This window comes from Phodopus roborovskii, unplaced genomic scaffold (assembly GCF_943737965.1).
Source record: "Phodopus roborovskii unplaced genomic scaffold, PHOROB, whole genome shotgun sequence".
Lineage (NCBI taxonomy): Eukaryota > Metazoa > Chordata > Mammalia > Rodentia > Cricetidae > Phodopus > Phodopus roborovskii.
The window spans coordinates 75,307,241-75,331,144 of NW_026126418.1; the positions used below are offsets into that span (position 1 = coordinate 75,307,241).

Below are 23,904 nucleotides of genomic sequence, written 5' to 3' on the forward strand. Positions count from 1 at the left end.
TGGGTATGTGATGTATTCATTTGTGTCTCCATTGGTGTAGATCTAGCCCTGGGGTTTACGTGGTTGCATGAGTTAGGCCTAACCAGAGTATTCCAAGCTGGTTTTCATGTGGACAGAATTGTGAGTACTACAATTCTCTCCATAGTCTTTTTACAGAGATTTAATAAGCTATGTTGGCATGCACAACAAATACTAATTCATTGTTCCTCCTTTTCCTTATCTGTTTCTGCCCTCAAGATTTTATGCCGTGCCATTGGGAAGTGGGGAAAGGACCTTGCTTGACCTTAAAGATCTAGAATTCTAAAATCATTGATTGGTAGGACATGAGAGAGCTACCTGAGATTTTCTAGGTTGACATACCCAGAGAAGTAGAGTACAGTGTCTAGTGTCACAGAGCAGTGACTGCTGCTGAAGCCTGGGTGCCCCAGGTGTGAATATTCTTCTTAAGGATGGCTGCTCTGCTGCAGTGACTCTTCCTTTCATAGTCCAGGCCTGTGTACTCTGCCCTGCTGTGCACAAGCCCGCAAGTGTGTGTAGGGGGTTCTGTGTATGTCAGCCCCAACCTATTCCTCCACATGCCCTTTTTAGGTTACAGAGGAAGACTTGAGGTAAAGTGGATAAACTTGTCTTCTGTACATAGTGACAAAGATGTTTTTTATCCTTTTCTATCTCAGCCCAGGAGTTAAAGTCACTGTTCGAAAAAAAATCCCTCAAAGAGAAGCCTCCAAGTTCGGGCAAGCAGTCCATATTGTCTGTACGCCTGGAACAGTGCCCTCTGCAGCTGAATAACCCGTTTAATGAGTATTCCAAGTTTGATGGCAAGGTAAGTTTAAACTAAAGAGGAGTTTCTTTAACTGAGTCACAGGGCCTTGTTTCCGGTATGTATCATCATCACCATCACCATCATCATTATCATAATTATCATCATCATTACTATTAGATTTAGGTTTCAGAAGTGCCTCAGTATTGTAGAACACCACATTTTCTCTAAGATCATAGATACAAAAGGTAAGAATGTGGGCTCATTGTTTCTCTTGGTGTCCTTTTATTCTTTGTAGAATTGTAATAGTGATAGAGACCCTATTGAAACAAGAGTTTATGACAGAGAAACTCTTGAAACATCTGTCCCTGTATTTATGCAGGAGCAAGATATTTAAAACAAAATAAACTCAAAAAAGGTCAACAAGATTTAGTGGGCTAGAGGAGTTGGCCACAGTTCAGATTGCAAGCGTCTTCCCACTATACACTTGGGCAATTATGTGGCATGTACAAAGTTAGATTTGCTAAAGTTTTCTCTGCCCTGCACACTGACTTACATTGATGAACGGATAAGACGATAAAAGAATAAGATGTTAAAGCCTTCCTTCTTAGAAAAGTTAGCACATGCAGAGCCACTATGGTGTCATTTGACCAAGGAGCAACAATAGACATATAGACAAATTCTATAAATATATAAAGTGTACATATTGTATTATGCCAGAATTTGAATAATAACTGCAGCAACTTTGGCCTGAGGATTTTTCCTGGGTCTTCTAACTGCTTGGGGCATGACAATCTGCCCAGACTTGTTCTGAGATTTTGTTTTGGTGTCCCTGTAGCCACAAGAGCTACCTGCCTTATAACAGGCTGTCATGTGCCTCTAGATTCTTAAAAATTGTGTTATGGGGTTTATGAGTAAAAATGGTTATGAAAGGTAACTTTATCAGTGATGTCAAAATTTGAGGGAAAGTGATTAGAAAATGACAACTCTGTTCTGTCATAGTTTATTAATGATGACTAAAAGATGAGCAAAGAAAGTGAAACACATGTCCAAAAATAAAAGTGATATGATCTGCTTTGGAACAACATGAATGTATCCCTACTTACTAAAATCTGTATAAATAAAGATGTACTCTGGCTGCTAGTCAGGCTGCAAGATTCTCCTGACCATCGTGGCCTGGCTCACTTCCTTCCCTAGCCTACTCCTTACATCACCTGCTGGGACCTGTCCACCATTGGGGATGGCTCCTGGCAGTTTCCGTAGTAGTATTTAGGAAGGCTAACACAAAAGTCTTGAGTGTTCTCTCATTCTTTCCTTCTCTGTACTTACAGCCCATGACTGCTTTAATTCTCCTAGATACATATCTTTGTGTGCGCACACATGCGCATGCGTGTGCACGCATGCGCGCGTGCACACGCGCGCGCGCACACACACACACACACACACACACAGAGTGTAATGGTACATACCTACAATCCTAACACTCAGCGTACCAGAGCAGAAGTTTGGTGAGTTTGAAGCCGTCCTGAGCTACATAGCAAGAACTTATCTCCCAAACCCAATTAAAAAATGCATCTCTTTCTTTAGTATATATGCATATACATATACATACACATGCACATACACACACATATTGTATACATATATGAATACATGTAGGTAGAAGCAAAGGGAGGGCTGTACCTAATTATCTGTTTCATCTCCTTGTACTTGAGTTTGGGCTGGGTGGACTGATGTAGCAGTTCTGTTGGTAAAGAAGTGGCTCTGGGAGGTGGTTTGTATTGTCCTTTCTACTGTCCACACATAGAAGTTGTGAGGTTTTCCCTTCAGAATTCTAGACCATTGCATTTTGGTCTTTTCACTGTTGGGAGATCTTACTGGATACTGACAGGGTGCATGATTTTTACTTTTTCTTGTTTGTATTAACAATTTGCTTTTATAAAATTAAAGTATGTTTATTTTCCTTCTAGAAAAATGGCCACTGTTTTAGGAGGAGCCTGATGCTGTTATGAGCCTCAGTTCTGAGTTGAGCAGGGTCTTTTTAGGAAACAGTTGATTTTTTATTTATTGCCTCTGTGTCTATGCCTGGCTGTGGTGTGGGGTGCTGAGTGATAGTTTGTTGCCTCGAAGGGTCATATGCAATTTATCTTATTTCAGCATTGTTGCAATTAATAAATGCCAGTGCTTTTCTCATGTTTGCATTTACATCCTCACATGCTAGTTCTGTCAGTTATCATCTTTGAGCAAGGATATCTTTCTTTCTGCAAGCATCCTTTCTCAGACAGTGCTTCTGGTTTCCATAGGTGGAAGTTAGCAAGTGGCCATTGGCAGGAAGTCTGTTGGTGTCATTGAGGGTGGAGAACAGGAACTAGCAACAAAACACAGCTCCTCCAGAACAGAACCAGAAGCACTGTCATTTCAGGTTGCATTGCTCTGAACATCTCTTTAGTCAGCCCTGTAGAATGTAGGGAAAAGAAGGAAGGCTCCCCAGGACTCTGGAGTGTCTCCAGCTGCATTGCACAAGGTTCATTTAGATGGGTGAGGAGCCCATCTAAATGGGCTGGAATTTACTTGCTTCTATGGCTGATTTAGTCTTATTGTTTGATGATATTGATAGAATAATCAGTGTGTGATTCCATGCCAACAAACTAGCTCAGACTGTAAAAATAAACTTTCTAGAATTTCCATTTTACCATTCATTAGCTTGGGATTGCATTTGTCTGAGAGTTGTGAACGTTGCTTGGCACGCATAACTAACTTCTGAAATCCAGGGAGACAATGAATAAAAACAACAAAAAAGCCCATTTCCTCAATCGCACTGATATTTTTCATTAGATATGTATTTACATTTAAGTTGCCCTCTGTGTTGTCTCCATGAACCTTTTTTGTAATCTGTAGAGAGTGAGCATTGACTAAGTAAGGTTTATACATCGATAAGTCTATCTTATAATGCCTGGTATTTTCTTATTACCCCATATATTACAATGCTAAAATACAATTAAATCCTTGTTCTCATCTATTATTTAATATTGATACATTTGGCAGATACATAATGAAAATGGCTAGTATTTGAAGGATATTATACTGTAAGTACTAAATCAGTCTTTATCTTTGTAAAAGGCATCAATATGATAGTCAATGGCATCTCAGTGATTAATAGAGAGTTATACTTGAGTCAAGCCTTTTTGTAACCTAGAAATTAAAATGACTATTCAAATAACACCTCCGAATGATCAAATTAGCATATTGTGATTGCATAATAATGGGATTGTAGTAGTGTTAACAGTGCCATGGCTGCCTCTAGAGTTGAGATTGTGTCAACCCCCAGATAATAAAGCCTTTCTGTGCCAGTTGACTTTAATCATTTCCAGATTGATTCTTTCCGTAAATCACCTGACATTCAGTACTAAATTTTTTTTTCTGTTGTAACTTAAAATATTTTATTTTTATTTAGCTAATATTTAAGAAATGAAATGAGTATTCTGTCTTAATGATTCATCTTGTTATTGGGACTATATGTTTTTACCTCAAATGTAAGGGTTTTCCATGTATTTGCTACTATATGTAATGTACCTACATGTATATAAGTATATATGTATTTGAAAAGAATTTTTAAAACATATACCGTGACTTTTTTTTTCTATTTACAAATATTCTTGATGCTCTCCTTGGGAATAGTGCTTGCCTTATTTACATAATTAACTGAGTTGCTTAGGTCTCTGGGGCAAATGGTACATAATTGGGGAGAGAAGGGGGCAGGAAGAGTTTGGGGTCTAATTAAATATGTTAAAAAAAAACTCTACTTAATTATGTATTTCCTCAAGAGACTTGTCGCCGTGCAGTTCTCCTTAAGATGTTATTCTGTTGGCTTGAAAGAAAGAATTTGTTATGTAGGGAGCTATAGTCTCATGGTTGTTATGCAATTTTATCTACTGTCTTTAACAGTTTTGCAAACTTGTATGGTTTTAGTGATTCTAAGAGTGAGCATCTCTTCAAATGTTTCCTAAATTATTGATTTTCAAATAATTTTTGGTTCCTGTAGTTGGCTAATAATTTGTAAAAAAAAATATTTTGGAGGTCAGTATATTTTTAGAGCATAGAATTGGGAGGTCTATACTTGGTTAGGATTTTGACAGATTGGAGGGAGGGATGTGTCCAGCTTATAGTGTTTATTTTATGTCTTTGGCAAATAGATGATGCTGTCTGACTTTCTTTGGATCCCGAGCATTTGAGGGAAGTTCAAGGCAGGTTTTGAAGAACTCTTAAGCGATGTTTTGTCTGAAGAGGTCCAATCCAGCTCAGTATCTACATGAAGTCTTTTTTGTTGGTGGGCATGTGGGGGTGCAAGGAGGGTTGTTTCTTGAGGACTTACTCTGGGCCTTCTGTGTGCCAGATAAGCACTCTGCCATTGAGCTACAGCCCCAGCCACTGTTAGAAACAGCCTCTGAGAAAGCTTTTTCATAAGATATGACCTCTGCTGTAGGTTGAGATCAGAAGTTCTGATTTTACTCTGTGAAGAAGTAGACTGTATTTCCAGATACTTGAAGATGATGTGGACTCTGGTGGAGGTAGGCACTGGGTTAAGTTTCCTGGAAATGCTGTGTCATATTCCATCACGGTGTGAAGAGATTGACCCGTGGTCTTTTACATATGCATGTTAAGCAAATGTTCGACCACTGGACTGCATCCTTAGCCCCAACTTTACGTTTAAAAAATGGGTCTAAGGCAGGTGTAGTGGGCCATCCCTATAATCCCAGCACTTAGGAGGCAGAGGCAAGTGAACACTCACCCTGAGCAGGGGTTCAGCTGGTGTTTTAGATACAGGATGAGCAAAAATGATTATTTATTTACATACTTATTTACTTATTTATTTGGAAGGTAATGGCTACTAAAAATCATTCAGAAAGATAGTGGGCATTAGTAATTGCTTGGCAGTAGTAATAAAACATTAGGTATCCTACCTTCTGTGACATAGTTAAATACTATTCCTCAAATGTGTGGTGGTTGTTTGCCTTGACATGGGCTTGAAAAAGCAAAAGAGGTCTGGTTCCCACCAACAGCTGTGATTTTGATTGTGTTAACTTGTTAGAAAGTAGCCACTCCTCCAGTAGAAACTGTTTTAATGGGAACTGCAGAGAGCTTGGGGGAGGGGATAATTCACCAGTGCTAATTGCTTGGCTGTTAATTTTCATAAGTGTTGATAGAAGCAGTTCCTTAAATTAAACTTTGTTTAAAATGTATCAGGGGAAATATTCCACAATGTCGAGCCTGAAGTGAAAATTAATATGAATGCCGTGGCAATTAACACATACTGGTTAATAGCTTTTAGCAGCATTTTGGGATGATAGTCCTTAAATACATTTTTGCATGCTGCTCTTGTTTCAGCATTGTTCTTGTTGGATGTCTGGGTAATTATGAACAAATGTTTCCTACAATCATTGGTATTACATAGCTCTCTTCAAAGAAAGTCACTTAAAACTTTTACAGAAAAGAATGATGCTACAAAGAAATGTTATACACTTAGAAAAGGTCAATGATTTGAAGCCATGTTTTTTAAAACACAGCTGGAGTAGACAAATGGCTTAGTGGTTAGTGATTAAGAGCACTGGCTGCGCTGGGGACTGGGGTGGTGTTGCACGCTTTTAATCCTAGCACTTGGGAGGCAGAGGAGGTAGAATTTGTGAGTTTGAGGCCAGCCTGGTCTACAGAACGAGTTCCAGGGCAGCCAGGACTGTTATATAGAGAAACCCTACCACAAAACAAAACAAAACAAAACAGCATTAGCTGCTCTTACAGAGGATTCAGGATGTGAGGACCCAGTTTCCATAGAGCATCTTACAGCCGTCTATAGCTCCAGCTTCAGGGTTGCACAGCTATGCATGTAAAACACCCATATACATAAAATAAAAATAAATACTAAGAGAAAAAAAAGCCAGCCATAGAATAAAGTGCTCCTTATTTGGACTTAGAACACTTGCTATTAGAAGGGCGCATTCCCATGATAATAGCATGATATTTTAGTTGTTTAGTGTTGACTGTTCTTTTCTCTAATAGTGGCCTTGAATTAAGAGCCTTCTGTCCTTCCTTTTCCTCTGTTCACAGTAGAGTGTCCACCCTTCCTGACCCACCCCCAGAGAAACAGTGGCTGAGGGTGAAGTTGCTGCATGGTTATCCTCTTCTCACACACAACCCTGCACCTCCTTTCATAAGGGTTATCCTGAGGGTCACAGGAAGTTCCCAAGAAGAGATAAGTATAGGGTGACTTAGCCGGTGTTTGTTTGGGAGGTGTCTTTCTCTTTCATCCATTTTATTGTGCAGTATCTGTCTATCATCTATCTATTTTTTGAGGCATGGTCTCTTCTCCTGGCAGTCCTGGAACTTAATATGTAGACCAGGCTGGCCTTGAACAGAGATCCACCTGTTTCAGCCTTCTGAGTGCTAGGTGTAAAGACTGCTCCATCACACCTGGCTGTACATACTATGTTTTTAAAAAATAATGAAGAATAAAGCACTAGCATGATGTCAGTGGCTATTCACTTGGCTTATTTCTATGACTATATTTTGTCAGTCTTCCACTTCATAGGCAGAATTTGTTAGTCCCTTCCTAAAATAAGGTGTCAGCTGTTTACTACTTTTTCCACTTAATGTTGCACTGGTAGAATAATCAGCTTCATTAGTCATCTTTTGATGAGATATTTTTCCTTCATCATCTTCCTGCCTCAGCCTCCCAAGTACTGGCTGTATAGGCATGAGCCCCCATGCTTATGTTTATGTTTGTAAAATAAAGCTAATGGTAGACTAAAGTATTGTGAGAATTCAGTAGAGATAGTGGGTGCCTAGCAAAGTGCCTGGTCATGGCTGGTACTAAGAGATGTTTAGTTGTTCTTTCCTTATTCCTATTGCCACTTGTTCACTTTCTGTGCAGAGGTTCTAGTATGTAGCAGTCTGGATAGTGGCGAGCATATAGACCTGACTTCTGATCTGATGGGACTATCACACTTGAATCATAGTACAGCCACTGGCAAGGAGATGTATTTCTGGTGGGTTGTCTTAAAGGGCAATGACAAGTTTGTACAGATGGTATTTGGACCTGGAAGAGAAGAAAGCTATATGATTAGAACCTCAAGGTTGAGACAGCAGGTGGCATAAGGTGAGGCTGCTGAGTTAGGGAGTAGATGGCTGAGAGAAGTGTTCTCTTTAACATAGGAGCACTGAGAAGTCTTGAACAGGTTAATATGGAGCCATGAGGTAAGCCGATATGTGTATGTGTGTGGGGTTGCTTTGTTAAGCCCAAATGCCAACCAAGTGCTCTGCCCCATGCCTTTTACCACAGCCCTTCAGATTTGTGTATCCAAATGGTCATTGGGAATTGCTGAATAGAGTATATTTGAGCAGGGTCTGTATGTATAGAGAGACCAACAAAGAAAAAATTCACCATGGTGAGAGATGAATGGTCAGAAGGTAATTCGCTTAATTGACAATGGAATTGGAGTAGATGCATTCAAGTGATATCTAGTATATAAAAGTGATTAGACTTGATGGTTGGTATATAGGAAGATGAAGTTATATCACTTAAGAAAATATGTTGATAGTAATTCTTGGATGGTAGTGAACTAAGAAGTCAATCATGGGTATGTTTCTGGCTTAACAAGTTTACTGTTGAAGCACTACTGTCTCCTTAATTCATTATCAGGTTAGTAGAGGAAGTCTGGCTGGAATGTATTCTTAGCTTTGAGGTCCTGGAGAAAGATTGGGAAACAGCCCTTTCTTGTTGGAGTGCTGGCAACTGATCGTGGCATTTTTCATTCCACCTTGGTCGGCATGAATTGTAGGAGATTTTCTTGTTTCTCAAAGAGCTAGGCCATGACTTACTAATGTGACCATACTGATGCCAGCTCCAGATCCCCAGCCAGAACAGACTGCAGAGAGCTCAGTCATTGTTCTTTCTGTCCGGGGTTCCAGCTTGAACTTGTTGGCTCAGGGGCCACTTCTTCCTCAGTTCCCTGCTGCACACACATTCGTTATGTGTTGATTAGGAACACACTACTGCACTCTGATCAATTTCCATCCTTTAAAATTTTGTCTTTTATATTTTTAGATTATATTATAATCACATCATTTTTCCATTTCTTTCTCTTTTCTTTGTTTATTTATTTAAGTTTTTGGAGACAAGGTCTCTCTATGTAGCCCTGGTTGTCTTGGGAGTTGTTCTATAAACCAGGCTGGCCTCAAACACACCTGCCTCTGCCTCCCAAGTGCAGTGGATAAAGGCGTGAGTCACTACCACCAGCTGATTTTCTTTCTTACTGATATTTATGTTAACAAAAGTTGAATTCCAGGGCCAAAGACCATGTGTTAATAAGCACAGATATGGAGTCAAAGGCGGATTAGCTGTGTCTGTGCCATTCTTTTCTCTAGGGTCTTTATATGCCATTTCTTACTTGTGAGCCTTGCTTTCTTGGTATTTGTAATGATTGGCCTGGAAGGTTCTTCTGTGATGATGGACAATAGTGTCATGTAGAAGATTGTTAATGAAAAATCTTGAACTCTTGGGACTCTTGTGTGTGTATATGCTGTATGTTGTGACTCAGGGTTCGTTACCTCATTTTACAGATGAAGATACAGGCTGAGAGACGGTACCACACTAGTTAATGGCAGAGTTGAATGAATTCCCTTTTCTTTAGTCCAGTATCATAGCTGTGCTTTGCTTTTATTCATTGTTAGGAAAGAAAAAAAATTAGTGTATATTTGAAATTTTAAGCAAGTTTTTTCTTTGCCAGTGAACTAGAAATCTGACAGACCAGTTTATGTGTTACTGTCAGTTGTGTGGTTGGATTAAGTTATTGTCTTTGTAAGTCTGAGTACCCTCACAGGTAAGAAGGGAATATTAATGTTGGGGCTGGTTTGTGGGAATGATCATGTGTAGACTCCAGTGTTTGCCCTGTAAGCTTTGTCTCTTTCCATTGATCTTCCTGATGTTCAGAGTGGACTTACCTTAGTTTCTACCCACCTACCTGTGGCTCACTAAACAACTATTCTGCATTGGTTCATGTTAAACATTGCATGCCAGCTTTGCTTGTGAGATAAAGCCAACCCTAACCCTGGAGGAACTTGAAGGTAATGTAGCCAGTGAGTGAAGGAGCCTCCTCCACCCCCCCTTTCTGGGGATGGAATCCAGGGCCTTAATTGCATATGTTACCACTGAGCTACATCCCCAGCTTAGAAATAGTTTTACTTCAAGGCTCTACTCATTGCTGGGAACCCTGGTATTTGTGACTTTGTGTGTATCCGAGTAAGAGGAATAGATTCATGAACAGCAAACTGTAGAGTAACATGATAAACCTATAGTAGAGACTCCTATGGAGGAGACTGGGGTTTGAGGACAACCGTGGTAAACAGCAGGCACAGGTGGCTCTCAGTTGACTGAATTTCTGTTGTGTAATTCTAGAGAACAGAGGCTCAGTTTTGTTCATTCTTGTAATGAAGGTCAGAGTTGCGTTCTTTACACATAAATGTAGAAAATTGTGAATGGTGCTGGTAAATTTCAGGTGTCAGTACTTTTTGTGGCCTGCATCACCAAGGCAGGACCCAACTCGAGAGCTGTGTTCTATTCATGTCTTGTTCCTTTCTGTTATGTTGAAGTTTAACACCTAGTTATAGATACATGTAAGAAAATAAGTTTAGGGAATTTGCAAAATATGCTAGTATGCAACAAAGATTAAATTGATTTGTTATATGTGCATTTAGCTACAATTCATTTTAATTGTCTATATGAAGTTAAAAAGTATTAGTGTCAGATAAAGATTCATCACCAGCTCGTGATTTAAGGCTCGTGCTGGAGAGTGCAGGCATGTGTTCCGGCAGATGTTTGTGTAGGCGCTGTCTTTCCTGACAGCAGTTAAAAAGTATGGTTATAGTAATCAAATTGTGGTGCAGCGACTCTGAGGCTAGGGCCAGATTGAATTAAAATAGATATAAGATTTATGAATAGCAATAGCTGTGATAAAATTTCACTGCCTTCTTCAACAGGAAGGACTTTCCACAGTGGAAAGAAGAAAATCTAATAAGCACTTTCCTAAAACTGCTTTCGCTGACTTTCATTTTCTCTTCCTAATTACAGCATCAAAACAATAACTTGCAAGGGCATTTTCTGTTCTTTTCTCTCTTATTTTGGCCATAATAGCCTTTCTTTCCCCTCCCCTCTATTGTATTAAATACATAGTGTTAAAACCAGCATTTAAATATATTTAATATAATCAATGTAATACTGTTTTAGTGTAGAAGTACATTCCTATAAAGCAGCCCAATTAAGAGGAGTGGTTTAAACCCCAATTAAAGAAAGCTTTATTAGCACCACTGTAGCTGCATTTACTGATTTTCTGTTTTTTGTTCAGTCCTATAAATTGGCCTGTGGTGTCTGCTTATTCCTTACAGCTTCTATGTGGTATGTTGCTGATGATCAGGAGACTAGACAGCCAGTAGGAATGCATGAGACTGTGGCTTCTTACCTTTCTTTTTCTGAGACAGGCTCTTGCTGTGTAGTATAGGCTGGACCCTTTTTGAAATTGCATTCTTATGGAACTATGTCTGACTAAATTTTAGTATTATTCTGTCCATTGGAATTGTTTGTTTTTTAAAGACAAGGTTTATCTGTGTAGCTCCACCTGTGCTGGAACTTGCTGTGTAGACCAGTCTGGTCTTGAATTCAGGGATCCACCTGTCTCTGCCTCCCAGTTGCTAGAAATAAAGGCATGTGTCCCCATACCCAGCTTGTCTTTTTACTTTTCAGAGGCTTTGTCATGGGACAGACAGATCTTTAATATTAATAATGTATGCATTTCTTACATAGAGCACTCCTGTGATGATAGAAGATGTTAAAAGTCCAGTCCTGGTTGACATTAAGATAGCTAGCATGTCACTTCTGCAAGCCTAAAGGTGGAGGCTGAGCTAGGAGGAGCTCAAGGTACACTTTGGCTACAAAGTGAGTTCAAAGCCAGTCTGTACAACTTAGTGTGACTTTGTTTCAGGAGAGATCCAGTGCATTTAGGCTGGTATGGCCATAGATGAGACCTTTCTTAAAAAGAAGAAAGAAAACAATTGTTTACCATGTAGAAGGCCCTAGATACAATCCCTAAAGCAAATAGACACAAATAGGCATTTTACAAGGTGTTGCTTCTAAAGTGACTTTAGAATCAACTTTGTCAGGGTTCTTTTAGAATAACTTAGTAATGAGAACACTCCCTGCTGGTCTTTACATGCCAAGCTCAGCCTGCTTACATTGTAAATAAGTGGCAGACAGGTGCTGATGACATTGTCTTACATGACCGAGTTGTTCTAATGTTCCAATGATATAGATGTCTTCTTAGGTAAAATTGCATTGGGGATCGGTCATGTTGGCCACTGTTCCCAGCCTGTCTTTGAAAGCATACTCTGCTCTGCCCTTTCACTGGGCTCCATCTCCCAGATGCTGGGGAGAACGCACTGATTTGAAGCTGACAGAAGGCAAGAGTGCTGTCACATTCTTCTGTAAGCATGGGTTTTTGCCTCTGTAGTTTTTCCTGCAAAGCTGGTGGCTTGTCTCCCTTCTCCATCTGATCAGAGGTAGTCCCGTGTTCCTTTTGGTTCAGCCTCCTCTTTCTACTTAGCTCCTTTTCAGCCTTCTCCTCCTTCTTTCTTTTTATAATAGCCTCTTTATGAATATGAGCACAAAGGACCGAGAATGAGTTTCTGTTTGTCTTGTTCTCTCCGTGTGGTGATTTTGAGATCCCTCTCCACTTTCTATGTGTTTGAAGACCTGCTACATTATGACTGATGATTGTGCTGTGTCTAACATGCTGTTGAATATTTCAAAAAACACATTTTTCATATTCAATTAGGTATACAGAGAAAAATGTTAAGATGTAATTTTGATCTTGAAATGCATTTGTGTAGAACTAGAAACGGATATTATCTCTTTAAATGAGACAGCAAGGATAGGTCTGTTGACCATGAATAATTTTTGTCAGTTTTGCTACCCCGGCAGATCCTTCATTAAGCGTTCAGCATTAAATTAAAATAAAACCAGTTTCCAATAGTAATTAACTTGAGTATATCGGGAGGCCATTATTCACATTAAAGTAACCTTTTAATAGCTCTGCCTTTAACTTCACTGCAGGTAATGACTTTAAAGAGCACTTATTAAAAGAGAAATGGTAATGAGCTTTAATAAAGCAGAACAACTTGAAAATTAAGAACCATTTTCTATGGAACAGGATGTGTAGGTGTGACTTCAATACCACATTAATGCTGTTAGTAATTCTTCATCTAGTCTCTTAATGTTAACAGTGATTGCAAAGGGACAATTGTATTACAAAATTAATTTTGCCATTTTGGGGTAAAATTGTGTTAATATGGAATATTGTGTTTCATATTCTCAAGGACCTTACTACTAGGATGGATAAGTTGCTCACAGTTCTAATTTCATACCCTTATTCTGCACCCATCTTTGATGAAAATAATTAAGGTAAATGGGTTGACAAAGGTTGTCTTGCCATCCTGGTAGTTTATACATTAGGCACTGCCTTAGGAGGTTCTGAGGTGATTAGTAAGATGTCTGTTTTTCTCCTGGCATCCATTCTTCTGAGGACACCCTGTGAAGATCTATTGCTTTCCGATCTGTGGTCTCCCCATCCCCTCTTCACCTCTTTTGGGAAGGTGGACTGCTTCTTGAATATGTGAGTTTTTAATTGGCGTGTTATGTGAGTTTTTAATTGGCGTGTTGATTGAATTAAAGCCTGTTCTTTTTGTTTCTGTTGTTTGTGTTTGAGATAGAGTCCCCATATATCACCCAGGCTGGCCTGGGGCTCACAGTCTTTCTGCCTCTGCCTCGTGAGTGCTGGGGTAAAAATGGCTATTACCATATCCAGTCTTAAATTTGTAAGTTTATGAATTGATATTTCTTGAGAGTCCAACTATTATCTTAAAAGACAGTGTCTTTCTGCATATATTAAACAGTTCAGAAATTTCAAGATGAGCCAAAAATAATGGTGACAGCATTTCTTTCTCATGTTCATAAGACCAAACTAGTGAAGTTTTGATTAACATCATGGTATGCATCAGGAGTGCATGTGCATGCATGCGTGCATACGCGCACACACATAGTCACATACATACATGCACACAGAGAGACACTCATGCACAAAACCACACACATATACACAAACATACAATATATAGACACACACACACACACACACACATACCTGTTCCTGAAAATACACATCTAAAGTGTATTCTAAGGAATTAATAAGGAAAAATGGTACAAACATAAGAGATGTCATTATTTATGTGATGGAAATGCCAGAAAACAACCTGAATGCCCAGTGCTAGAGGACTGAGACAATTTGGGCATTAGTTTTCATGTAACAGCTATTAGACTGTGGTCTAAATGTGGCACCAATGTTGCTTCTTGGCACAGACAGACTTTTGTAATATAATTAAAAGCAGGAGATAGAATAGTGTATATTGTCCTCAAGTTTTGTTACATGACTATATACATAGGAAAAAGCATGTGGGGATATGCATAGAATACAGAATATTTTTATTGATTCAGCAACTTGTATTCTAATTCCTTTTTCAAGGTGATTGCATTGCTGTCTTAATATGATGATGACAAGGAAACAGATGCTACAATGTTAACTTTTAAGGAAAAAAAATCACCTAGTTTTATTACCCTGGTAGTCTGTATTTAAACAGAGAAGAGCCTGAGTTTCGAAAATACACCCATAAGAACTGTTGTAGGGCTGGAGAGATGACTCTTCAGGACCTGGGTTCCATTCCTAGCACTCACAGAACAGCTCACAACAACTTTCCAGCTCTAGTTAACCCTACACCCTCTTCTGGCCTCTAAGGGTACTGCATTCATATACACAAACACAAACACACACAATGAAAATAAAAACACCCTCCCTCCGTGTGTGCCTTTACCACTAACATCTTGAATTGTTAGATTAATTAAAAAAAAAAAAAAACAGGTTAAGAAAAACCATTGAGTTCTTGTTTGAACACTTCCCCTCCCAATAAAGTATCTGTTGTGGGCAGAATGGACTAGTCACTGGGAAAGGGGACAGGAGACCCCTGCCTCCAGGGATTACAGACAGGTAGCAGTGTCTGCTGTGCTCTGAGGTCTCGGTCCATGCCAGGTAGCATGTTTCTGTATGATGCAGATGTTCTTGCCCCATGTTGATACTGATCATCTCTGGGAGAAATTAAGTGGCTTGTTATAGTCATACCTTATATGGTACAGCTTTGAATCCAGTTTATATGATGCTTGGAGTTTATACTATTTTAAGAAGAACCATGAGTCTTAAGAAAAATATTTTCTGAGTTTGATGTCTGCCTGGTCTATACAGAGAGTTCCAGGCCAGCCAGAGCTACATAGAGAGATCGTATCCAAAGAAAGAGAGAAAGAAAACTGTTTTGAATGCATATTATTTCCTTGTCAAATATGCTACATGTTTAGGTAGTGGCAAGCTTACTGGACTTGGCCTTTTCTAGGTTACTTCTAGAAAATTCATAAGCCTTGGGTTTTGTTAGTTCATGTCACTAGCTTTCTTTTTCTTTCTGTGTAGGTCAGACTGACCCCAGCCTAGCTTTCTGTGAGACTTTGTTTGTATCCTTCTAAGCTAAAAACCAGATGGTAACATGAGGTGTGATCTATTATTAATTTATTTTATTTTGTTTGTTTATTTATTTATTTATTTATTTATTTATTTATTTATTGAGACAGGGTTTTTCTGTGTAGCTTTGTAGATCAGGCTGGCCTTGAACTCGCAGAGATCTGCCTACCTCTGCCTCCCAAGTGCTGGGACAAAAGATGTATGCCACCACTATCTGGCAAAATTACATAATTTTATGAGGCATTGTAGGACTATTTGAAATCCCTTAAGCATTTAGATTATTTTTCTTAATGCACTACTCTAGTCAAGGCCAGATGCTCGTTCATCAGGTGTTTGTTATTTAATACCTGGCTTCTAGCAGAGTTAAGAGGTCCCAGGGGAGCAGTGATAAGAGGGTATATTCTGCTCTCACGGGTCCACCCCAAAATCTGACTGAATAAACAAAGATAGAAGGATCTTTAAGTTCAGAGAAATGAGCTGAATCTAAGACAGGGTCTTAGTTTGAGAAGCCCAGCTTTGAGGATGAAGAGATTCTGGGAAGAACCCTTATTCTGAAGGGGCAGACAGGAAAAGGCCTGCCCCCCCCCCTCTGTCCTCTGCCTCTCATATCTCCGTGTCTCTTTACCACTTTTTTTCTTTCCTTCCCTTATTTTTTTTTTTTTTTAACCTCCCTCTCAGTAAAATTTCCATGAAGAGTCACATCTACAGGTCTTTGTTTCCCATCTATCCACCTATCATCCACCATGGACTGGGATCTGCCACATGTGGTCCCAACCCCTGCTGCTTTATTCCTTTAGTGGCTGCCTTGAGGATTCTGCCCCTACCTTCAGGCATAGATATTTGCCAGCCTCTCAGGACTCTCTCATGTCAGTCTTTGAGGCAGCTGTTTGTGGATCCTAGAACCCTCCGAGTTCCCAGTGAGGTTTTATGTTAGAACCCCTATGCCATACTTATGCCACATAAACTTGAGATGCTTCTTCTTCTTCTGGAACATTCCCTTTGTTCACCTAGCAGTGGTTTCCTCCCCTGCTCCACAGTGTCTGTCCCTATGTGTGCCTCTTCAGATCACAGATCTGTGTCCCTCTACTTTTCTTAATCACAGGGTACTCAATACAGTGCTAGTAGTAGGAATTGGGAGGGGACAGGAGGGCAGCAGGAAATGTACCTGATTCTGTGAATGAATACATACTGAAGATTTCCTAATGTGCCCTGGCATGGTTCAGAGTGTTTTGCCCAGTGAGGTGGCACTATGGTGACAGTACAGGAAACTGAGGCTTGCCTGAGGTCTCTCAGAAGGAGGAGTCAGCACTTGAACCCAGGCATTGCTACACTCTGACCTCTGTTGTATGCTGTGACAGGCTCCCAGAGGGCTTTCCCTTATTATTGTGAGGTTAATTCTCAACTTAAAAGTACCTCCCACTTTGTTCAAGGGGCTTTGCCACAAAGGTGGTAATGGTTCCTTCTGTCCTGAAGGTTTCATAAAGTTCTTTTTTTTTAGTGGAGTATTTGTAGCTGGGGTCATTTAGGAGACAATGAGGTGCTTAAGGACAGAGTGCTGCCATTCTCCTCAGGACACAATGCATGATGTCCTATAGCATTAACGGGCACAGATCTGCTTCCTATGATTGAGAGACAGGAGTGGGAGTCAATAACTTCTGCTTTACAGATTGTTTAAACATGAGGAGGATCTTGTAGAAAAAGTAGAGAATTCAAGGGTAGTTTATATGTCAGACAGGGTCTTCCTATGAAATAACATCTGTAAAGATTCAGGTATTATGCTGGCCTGCCCCTGTCACCTGGCAGAATGCACTCAGGCAGTACTCTGGTCAGCCCAGGGTTCCATGAGTACTAGTCTGCATTGCAGGTGCAAAGGACCCCTTTAAAAGACAGAGCCACCCACATATGCGCTCTCTCTCTCTCTCTCTCTCTCTCTCTCTCTCTCTCTCTCTCTCTCTCTCTCTGTTCTTTGCTCTCTCTGTTCTCCTCTCTTTCTGCTCCTGTCTCCCTCTTTTCTTCTCTCTCTGTGTCTCTTTAATTATTTTCTCTTCCCTTTCCCCTCCTTCCCCTTTCTAATAAAACTTAATCACTCAAGCTCTGTCTGCCTGGTGTGTTTGTTCCCCACCTCAGTCACCCTCCACTGCCATGGAACTGGCCCTGGTCCCCCAAGGGAACCCCCCCTTGCTTTATCCTAACATTGGAACAAAAGAACAACAACATCCAATAAAGGGTTGTTTCTAGAATGTCATTCTGTCCCTCTCAGCATCTGCCAGACTCACCAGTCACTCATGCCTGTGTTAGGACTTACCACACCTGTTATGCCCAGTTCATGGGACCCCCCAAAAAAAAGTCCACCACCAAGGAGACAACTCACTGAATGCAAGAACAAAGGTTTCTTTATGGTCACACTGCAGCAGGGATTTCTGCCTGCTGAGAGCAAGCAGAATACTGCTTACAGCTAAGGTGGGGTTTTAAAGGGAAAGTTCACCAGACTCAGTCTTGAGATTACAAAGCTTCCATGGTTACATAGGACAAAACAATAACTGTATGTCTGGGCAGGATGCAGTTAAGCAGGATGCTATAGGGGAAATACGTTTGTTAATTATCTCCTGGGCCAGAGATTTTTACAATCACGAATTGACAGCTATCTAGCTTTATTTAGGACAGAGGAGTGTTGACAGGGCTGGCATGTGTTATCTGGTCTCAGGCCTCTAGTCACATACCCAGTTCTTTGTTTAGCCTTATCTGTCAGGCCGGCTTTTGGAAGCTCAGAGGAGCTTGAAAGTTTTCTTTTTCCTATTATGGGCTTTGAAGTCTAAGTTTTTAGACTTTTATTAATTTCCCCATTTCACAACTAGTGTGTTACAGCCACTTCCAGGTTGGCTTCCCTGCCTCTGCTCTTGTTCACTGTATCCTATGTTATAGTGGCCAGATTCCCCCACTGCTTCCCTAGACACATACACTCTCTCTCTTCCTCTCCTCTCTCTTTCTCATCTTCTCTAGTATACTTTTTATTGTTATTTTGTTTGTATGTTTAAGACAGGGTTTTGAGACAGACAGGTCTATGTAGTCCTGGCTGACCTAGAACTCACTATATAGAATAGGCTGGCCTCAATCTCAAAGAGATCTGCCTGCCAGCTTCTGCCTACCGAGTGCTGGGTTAAAAGTCTGTACCACCATGCTTAGCTCCCATTATACCACGGCATCCTATTATTTTTATTATTATTGTTGTTGTTGTTATTTTGGTTTGTTTGTTGTTTTGTTGTTGTTGTGTTGTTTTTTTTTTTTTTTTCAAGACAGGGTTTCTCTGTTTAGCCTTGGGTGTCCTAGAACTCGTTGTAGATCAGACTGGCCTCGAACTCAGAGATCTACCCGCTTCTGCCTCTAGGGTGCTGGGATTAAAGGCATGCACCACCACCTCCCGGGCCCCTACTGTTTTCAATATGAGCAGTTTTGTTCGTGTGTATTTTCTGTCTCTTTTAATTTTTGTTCTCTTCTGTACATCCCTTTTTTGGTAGCCTCTTGTCTATCTGGGTCTGGCACCTGTTGTGGGAATGGTGTTTTCAGACTTTGTCTGGCCCAGAGCAGAGTTGTTCTTAGAGCTTGTCTCATTTCCTTTTGTTCAGCATCAGGTCACTAAGGGCTCCTTCTGACACAAACCAGCAGAAAAGGGAGACTTGGGAATAGTTCCTATGTGGTCTGTCCCCTGGCCTGTTCTTCAGGGGAAGGCATCTCAGAGTAGCAGCTGTTCATGCCACATCAGCCACAGTTGATGCCAGGAGGTCAGACATGTGCCAAGCTAAACTGGAGTCTGGGCTGACTTTTCATTGAGTTGCATATGCGAATGAATGCAGACATGCCTTCTAAACATTTTTGTTCAGTGAAAAACCTGTCAGGTCCCATGGGTACAGAGATGAGTATTTGCTTCTGTTCTGAAAGAACTTGTAAACTAGTAGGTGTGCATTCCCTAATAAAGAATTGAGAACATTTTGTATTAAAGACTCATCTTGCAGTCAGAATCTCACATGCCCCCCCCCTTTTCAATACATGCTAAGTCCTCTTTGTACTATTGAACATAGAGAAGAGTGGGAATTTTGAATTGATTTTTCACCTTGGAATTTTTCTAGTTTATACATAATACAAATAACAGTATGACTTTCTTTCGAGCAGATATTCCACAGTTTAGATACTTCTTTTGCAGACAGGGCTGCTTTGTGTACAGTCTGTGGGGAAAGTAAAATGAAGAGTATCTGAGCAAGTGACAGAGCATGGTCTTGGTCAGCTGCATTGAAGGCTTATGAGCCCATGAAGTCTGTCTGACTTTTCACTGATCAGCAGTTGGGGAGCAGATGGTGAAAAAGGTGGTTGGGGTACAAGGGGACCTCAGGTCGATCATGTCCAGCAGCTTTATTATCTCTTACCAAGTATTGGATTGTCACCTTCTGACAAGGAACTTATTTCACTAGTGATGCTTGAGGTGAGTTAGGGTGCTCTTATGCTTCTGGCTTTTACTATAAATAGACAATTAAGAACATCTGAGAGTAGGATTAACAGACTCATGTCTACCTGACTTGGTGTCAGTAGTAGGTGGTATTGCTGGAGAAGAGTAAGAATTAGGGCCAAGGGGAATGGATCAGACACCTGGATGCTTGGTCTGAGAAAGGATGAGTGTTCATCCAGAGGTTGTGATGGTGAGCAGCAAAGGGCTATCCATCAAAAGACATAGATTCCATCCCTAGGTTCTATTTTGTGCTGAAAAACTGTAAATAAACTCACTGGGCCATTCTTTTGTCCTCATCTGGAAACTGTGTGATGAGTAAGTCCTACTGCTGAGGCCATCACACAGGTAAAACGGAACAGAGTACTGGTGAAAACCCTTAGGAGTCACCAGTGGCTAGACTACCACACTGTTAAGCATTGTGGCTTTTTAAGCTTTAACTTCTTACTTTCCTGTGACAGGCAGTATCATGATTGTATTGCAGGGAGAAATGTGAAGCATACAAAAACTTCACCACTTAGTACTCACTGTGCCCAAAGAAAGTGGGAGTATGTGTCTGTATAATGTTGATTTGCCTTGTTAGATAGGAGGTGAAAATATAACAGTTTCTGTAGGATTTCTTTTTTTTCCTTCCTACTTTGGTGAGAAGTGTATTCATGTTTTCGAAGACTCCCTCGCAAGTCTAATTTGATGGCAAGAATCACTGTTACTGCTAAATTTATTACAGGTTCACCTCTTTTCCCTGAGTGACTCATTATTGAGTCCTGGAAATGAAACTGTGTTTTTGTTTAGGAGGAGGTGGTGAGGGAGAACTTGGGGATGACTTTTAAATAAGAGAACTTTGTATTATATTTATCTGTCTGGAGGCAATAAATCTGCTTCAGATTAAATACAGACTGCTTTATAAAGCCCTGTTTTCTCAAACCCCTTATCAACAGAGCTTGGCAGTAATCACACCTATGGAAACTTGTAATTTTCCTCAAGGAGGTGACACTGACAGAATTAAAAATGAAGGTACCCCCCCCCTGAAAAGCAAGTTCATTACAAATTAACAGTGGTCTTAGCAAAGCAGTGGGCTAAGGCGTGTCAAATAGCGATATGGATAAAGAAACCCAGCATTTTAAACTGTCAGAGCTGGGAGCAGGGCTAGCCTAAGAACAAATTAATCACATATTGTCAAGGCAAAGTTGCATCAAATTAACACATCGGATTCCAGCATATTAATGTTAGAATGCTTTCACCTGATTATTACTGCAAACCATTGCCACTCTTTGAATGCAAAGATATAATTAAATTGCTAAATAGAAAGTGCATATAATATCTCCACATGCATTTAGGATGCATGAGCTGAAAAGTGCACATCCCAGGAAGTGACAGGTTCTATTTGTAGGGGAAAACTTTACTTTTCCCCCCTTTTTATTTACTTGAGAGTATTAGAGTATGAAATTAGAAAAGTTAGTTATGTTATTCATATCCTATATGAGTTAGATGAAATACAGGTTTAATTTAACTGATTTGCTACACTGGCTATGAGTCCATAATTACCTTTGCATTTTTCTGGAAGAAAAATAGGAAAATGTTGCACTGTAGTTCTTTGCAAAATTACCCATAGCACATAATCCGAGTGTGGATTTGTTATTAGAGAGTGCTTTCTGACAACTGTCTTTTACATAAGGGTTACTTTCCACTCTGCTTTATCTAGTATGTGTTTTATCACATTTACAGTGAGAATTCAGGCAGAGGCCCAGCTGTGGTTGTCCTTTCTGATCAAGGAGACAGCCTCCCAGAATGAACTTCCTTTTTATTAGTCCCTGCTTGTCCCTCGACCAAGCTTTCTGGCTTGCTGTCCCTCTCATCCATATAGAGGCTTATTTTATAAAACATAAAATTTACTTTCTTTCTGAACTCTCCCCTTAACAACCACTCCATATTTATAGACTCTCTTTTCAACTCTGGGAACATGTGTTCTTGCCTTTACAAATGTCTACTTAGCAACCAGAGGGCTTCTGGTATGTGTGTGTTTGGGCAGGGGCTGTGTATGCGTATGTGTGCATATCTGTGTGCATACGTGGAAGCCAGAGGGGGAGGTCAGGTATATTGCCTTGTTGCTTTAAGATAGGGTCTGTCACTGAACCTGGAGCCAGATTGGCAGCCAGCAAGCCTCAGTGAGTCTCCTCTGTGGTACCCTCATCCACATCATCCCCCACCCCCAAGCAATAGGGTTACAAGCATGCAACAAGCCATGCTCAGCTCTTTTTTTATATGGGTGCTGGAGATTTGAACTTCAGTCTTCAGCCTTACACAGCAAATGCTGAGCCATCTCTGCCCAAGGCTTGTAATCTTGCAGAGGGGAAGTAATGACCACTAGAAGCCACTATGAATTGATTCAGAGATAGAAAGTGCACGATAACTACATTCCCTTCTTGGATAGGGTGGTTACTAGGGCATTTTGGTCATTATGTTTTCAATTTCAATAAACTACCTATTTTAGCAGAAACTAGCAGTGTTCTTATAGATAAGCTGGAGAATGTTGAAAAGTAACATTTGTAGTCAGTAGACTTTCACCAGGCTAGTGAGTACCAGAGTGGTGATTAGTGGATTTATGAAAACTGGAGAGCCATTTGTTGTGGTAAGCTAGGGCAGTGTTTGTTCATTGCTGAATACACAGTGAGGCAGAAATCTAGGTAAATAGCAGGTATGTACATTGGTAAAGCCAGGGACTGTTGCCATGCAAGCCAAAATGATCCTTGCAGTTAGATTATCAAATAATTTGGATAGAAAATTGCAATGGAGAAAGGGAAGGGAAGATGAAGCCTAACCCAATAGTACATAAAGTTTGAAGTTATAACCAGTTGGTCATAAGCTTGTCTGATTTAGAAGAGCCAGATGGTTAGAAGAAGAGTAGCCATTCATTTCTTTGATACTTCTTGAGTTCCTTCATGTGTCCCAAACATGGTGAATGTTAAAGATACTATGCTGAATGAGATAGACAGTCCTGAATCTAGCATTATTTGTAATCTTTAAAGGAACTATGTCATGATACCATATGATAAGCTAGCAGAGGGGACATTCATGAGCTGAGTTACTGAGGGATCACTGATTTGGACTGAGGGACAACACGTATTTGAAGGAGGTCTAGGCTGGCTAGAAACTCTTAGGCAGTAGAAATTCTGACTAAAAAGCTGTGAGCAATGAGATCTATTTCTGTTAATGTGAACAAGTGAAAGTTGAGTGTGCCTGGAGCACAGGTAGAAGAGGCAAGAAGTAAAGCTTGACAGAATGGCTTGCGCTTGTTCCTGTTACATGAAGTAGGACACTGACATACTAGGTCTGACTAAGTCACCAGTTAGGGGAAGCAGGGGATAAAGTGTGAAGAACATATAAGTAGGTGTTTATAATTGCCGATATTCTGTTCAGCAGGGCCACTGGGGGCTGTAGAGAGTGGGACCAGGCAGGGAATAGAGTAGACAAAGTTCACCTAGGGAAGCAAAGACCTGCAAGATCCAAGCACTAGACAGGTTCTTGGGTAGAAGAGCTCTGTGTAGCTCTACTAAGGCTGGCATACCCTTAGAGTAGTTACCGTTGTTCAATGTTGGCTGCTTGTGGGAGCAGTCCAGTAGAACACTAATTCCCTAGATTGGCAACACAGTACCAGAGCTGTTACACTCCCTTGGCAAACAAATTCATCATCTGTAAAGTAATAAACTGCATACTTTGTGAAGGCCGAGCACTGGCACAGACCTGGGGCATCTCTCCAATTACTGTAGAGTTGGAGTTCCTGGGCCCTTGACTACTGCCTGGCATTGCCTGGTGTTCTGTTAGGGTCTGTTCACCTCAGGTTCAGTGCCTCCTCTCAGCAGTCTTCTTTATTTTTCAAGACAGGGATTCTTTGTGCAGCCTTGCCTGTCTTGGAACTCTCTCTGTAGACCAGGCTGAAACTCACAGAGATCTGCCTGCCTCTGCCTCCCGAGTGCTGGGATTAAAGGTGTGCA

The 23,904-nt window shown here is 40.5% G+C and overlaps 1 protein-coding gene across 6 annotated transcripts in view; it reads left to right on the forward strand.

Moving 5' to 3' along the window:
* Mapkap1 (MAPK associated protein 1) overlaps positions 1 to 23,904 on the forward strand; it is a 226,092-nt gene that overhangs the window by 38,306 nt on the left and 163,882 nt on the right. For all 6 annotated transcript variants that reach the window (XM_051185260.1, XM_051185258.1, XM_051185257.1 and 3 more), the window contains exon 4: positions 675 to 823. In XM_051185260.1, the coding sequence (XP_051041217.1) occupies positions 675 to 823 (149 nt within the window). The remainder of the gene's footprint in view (positions 1 to 674; positions 824 to 23,904) is intronic.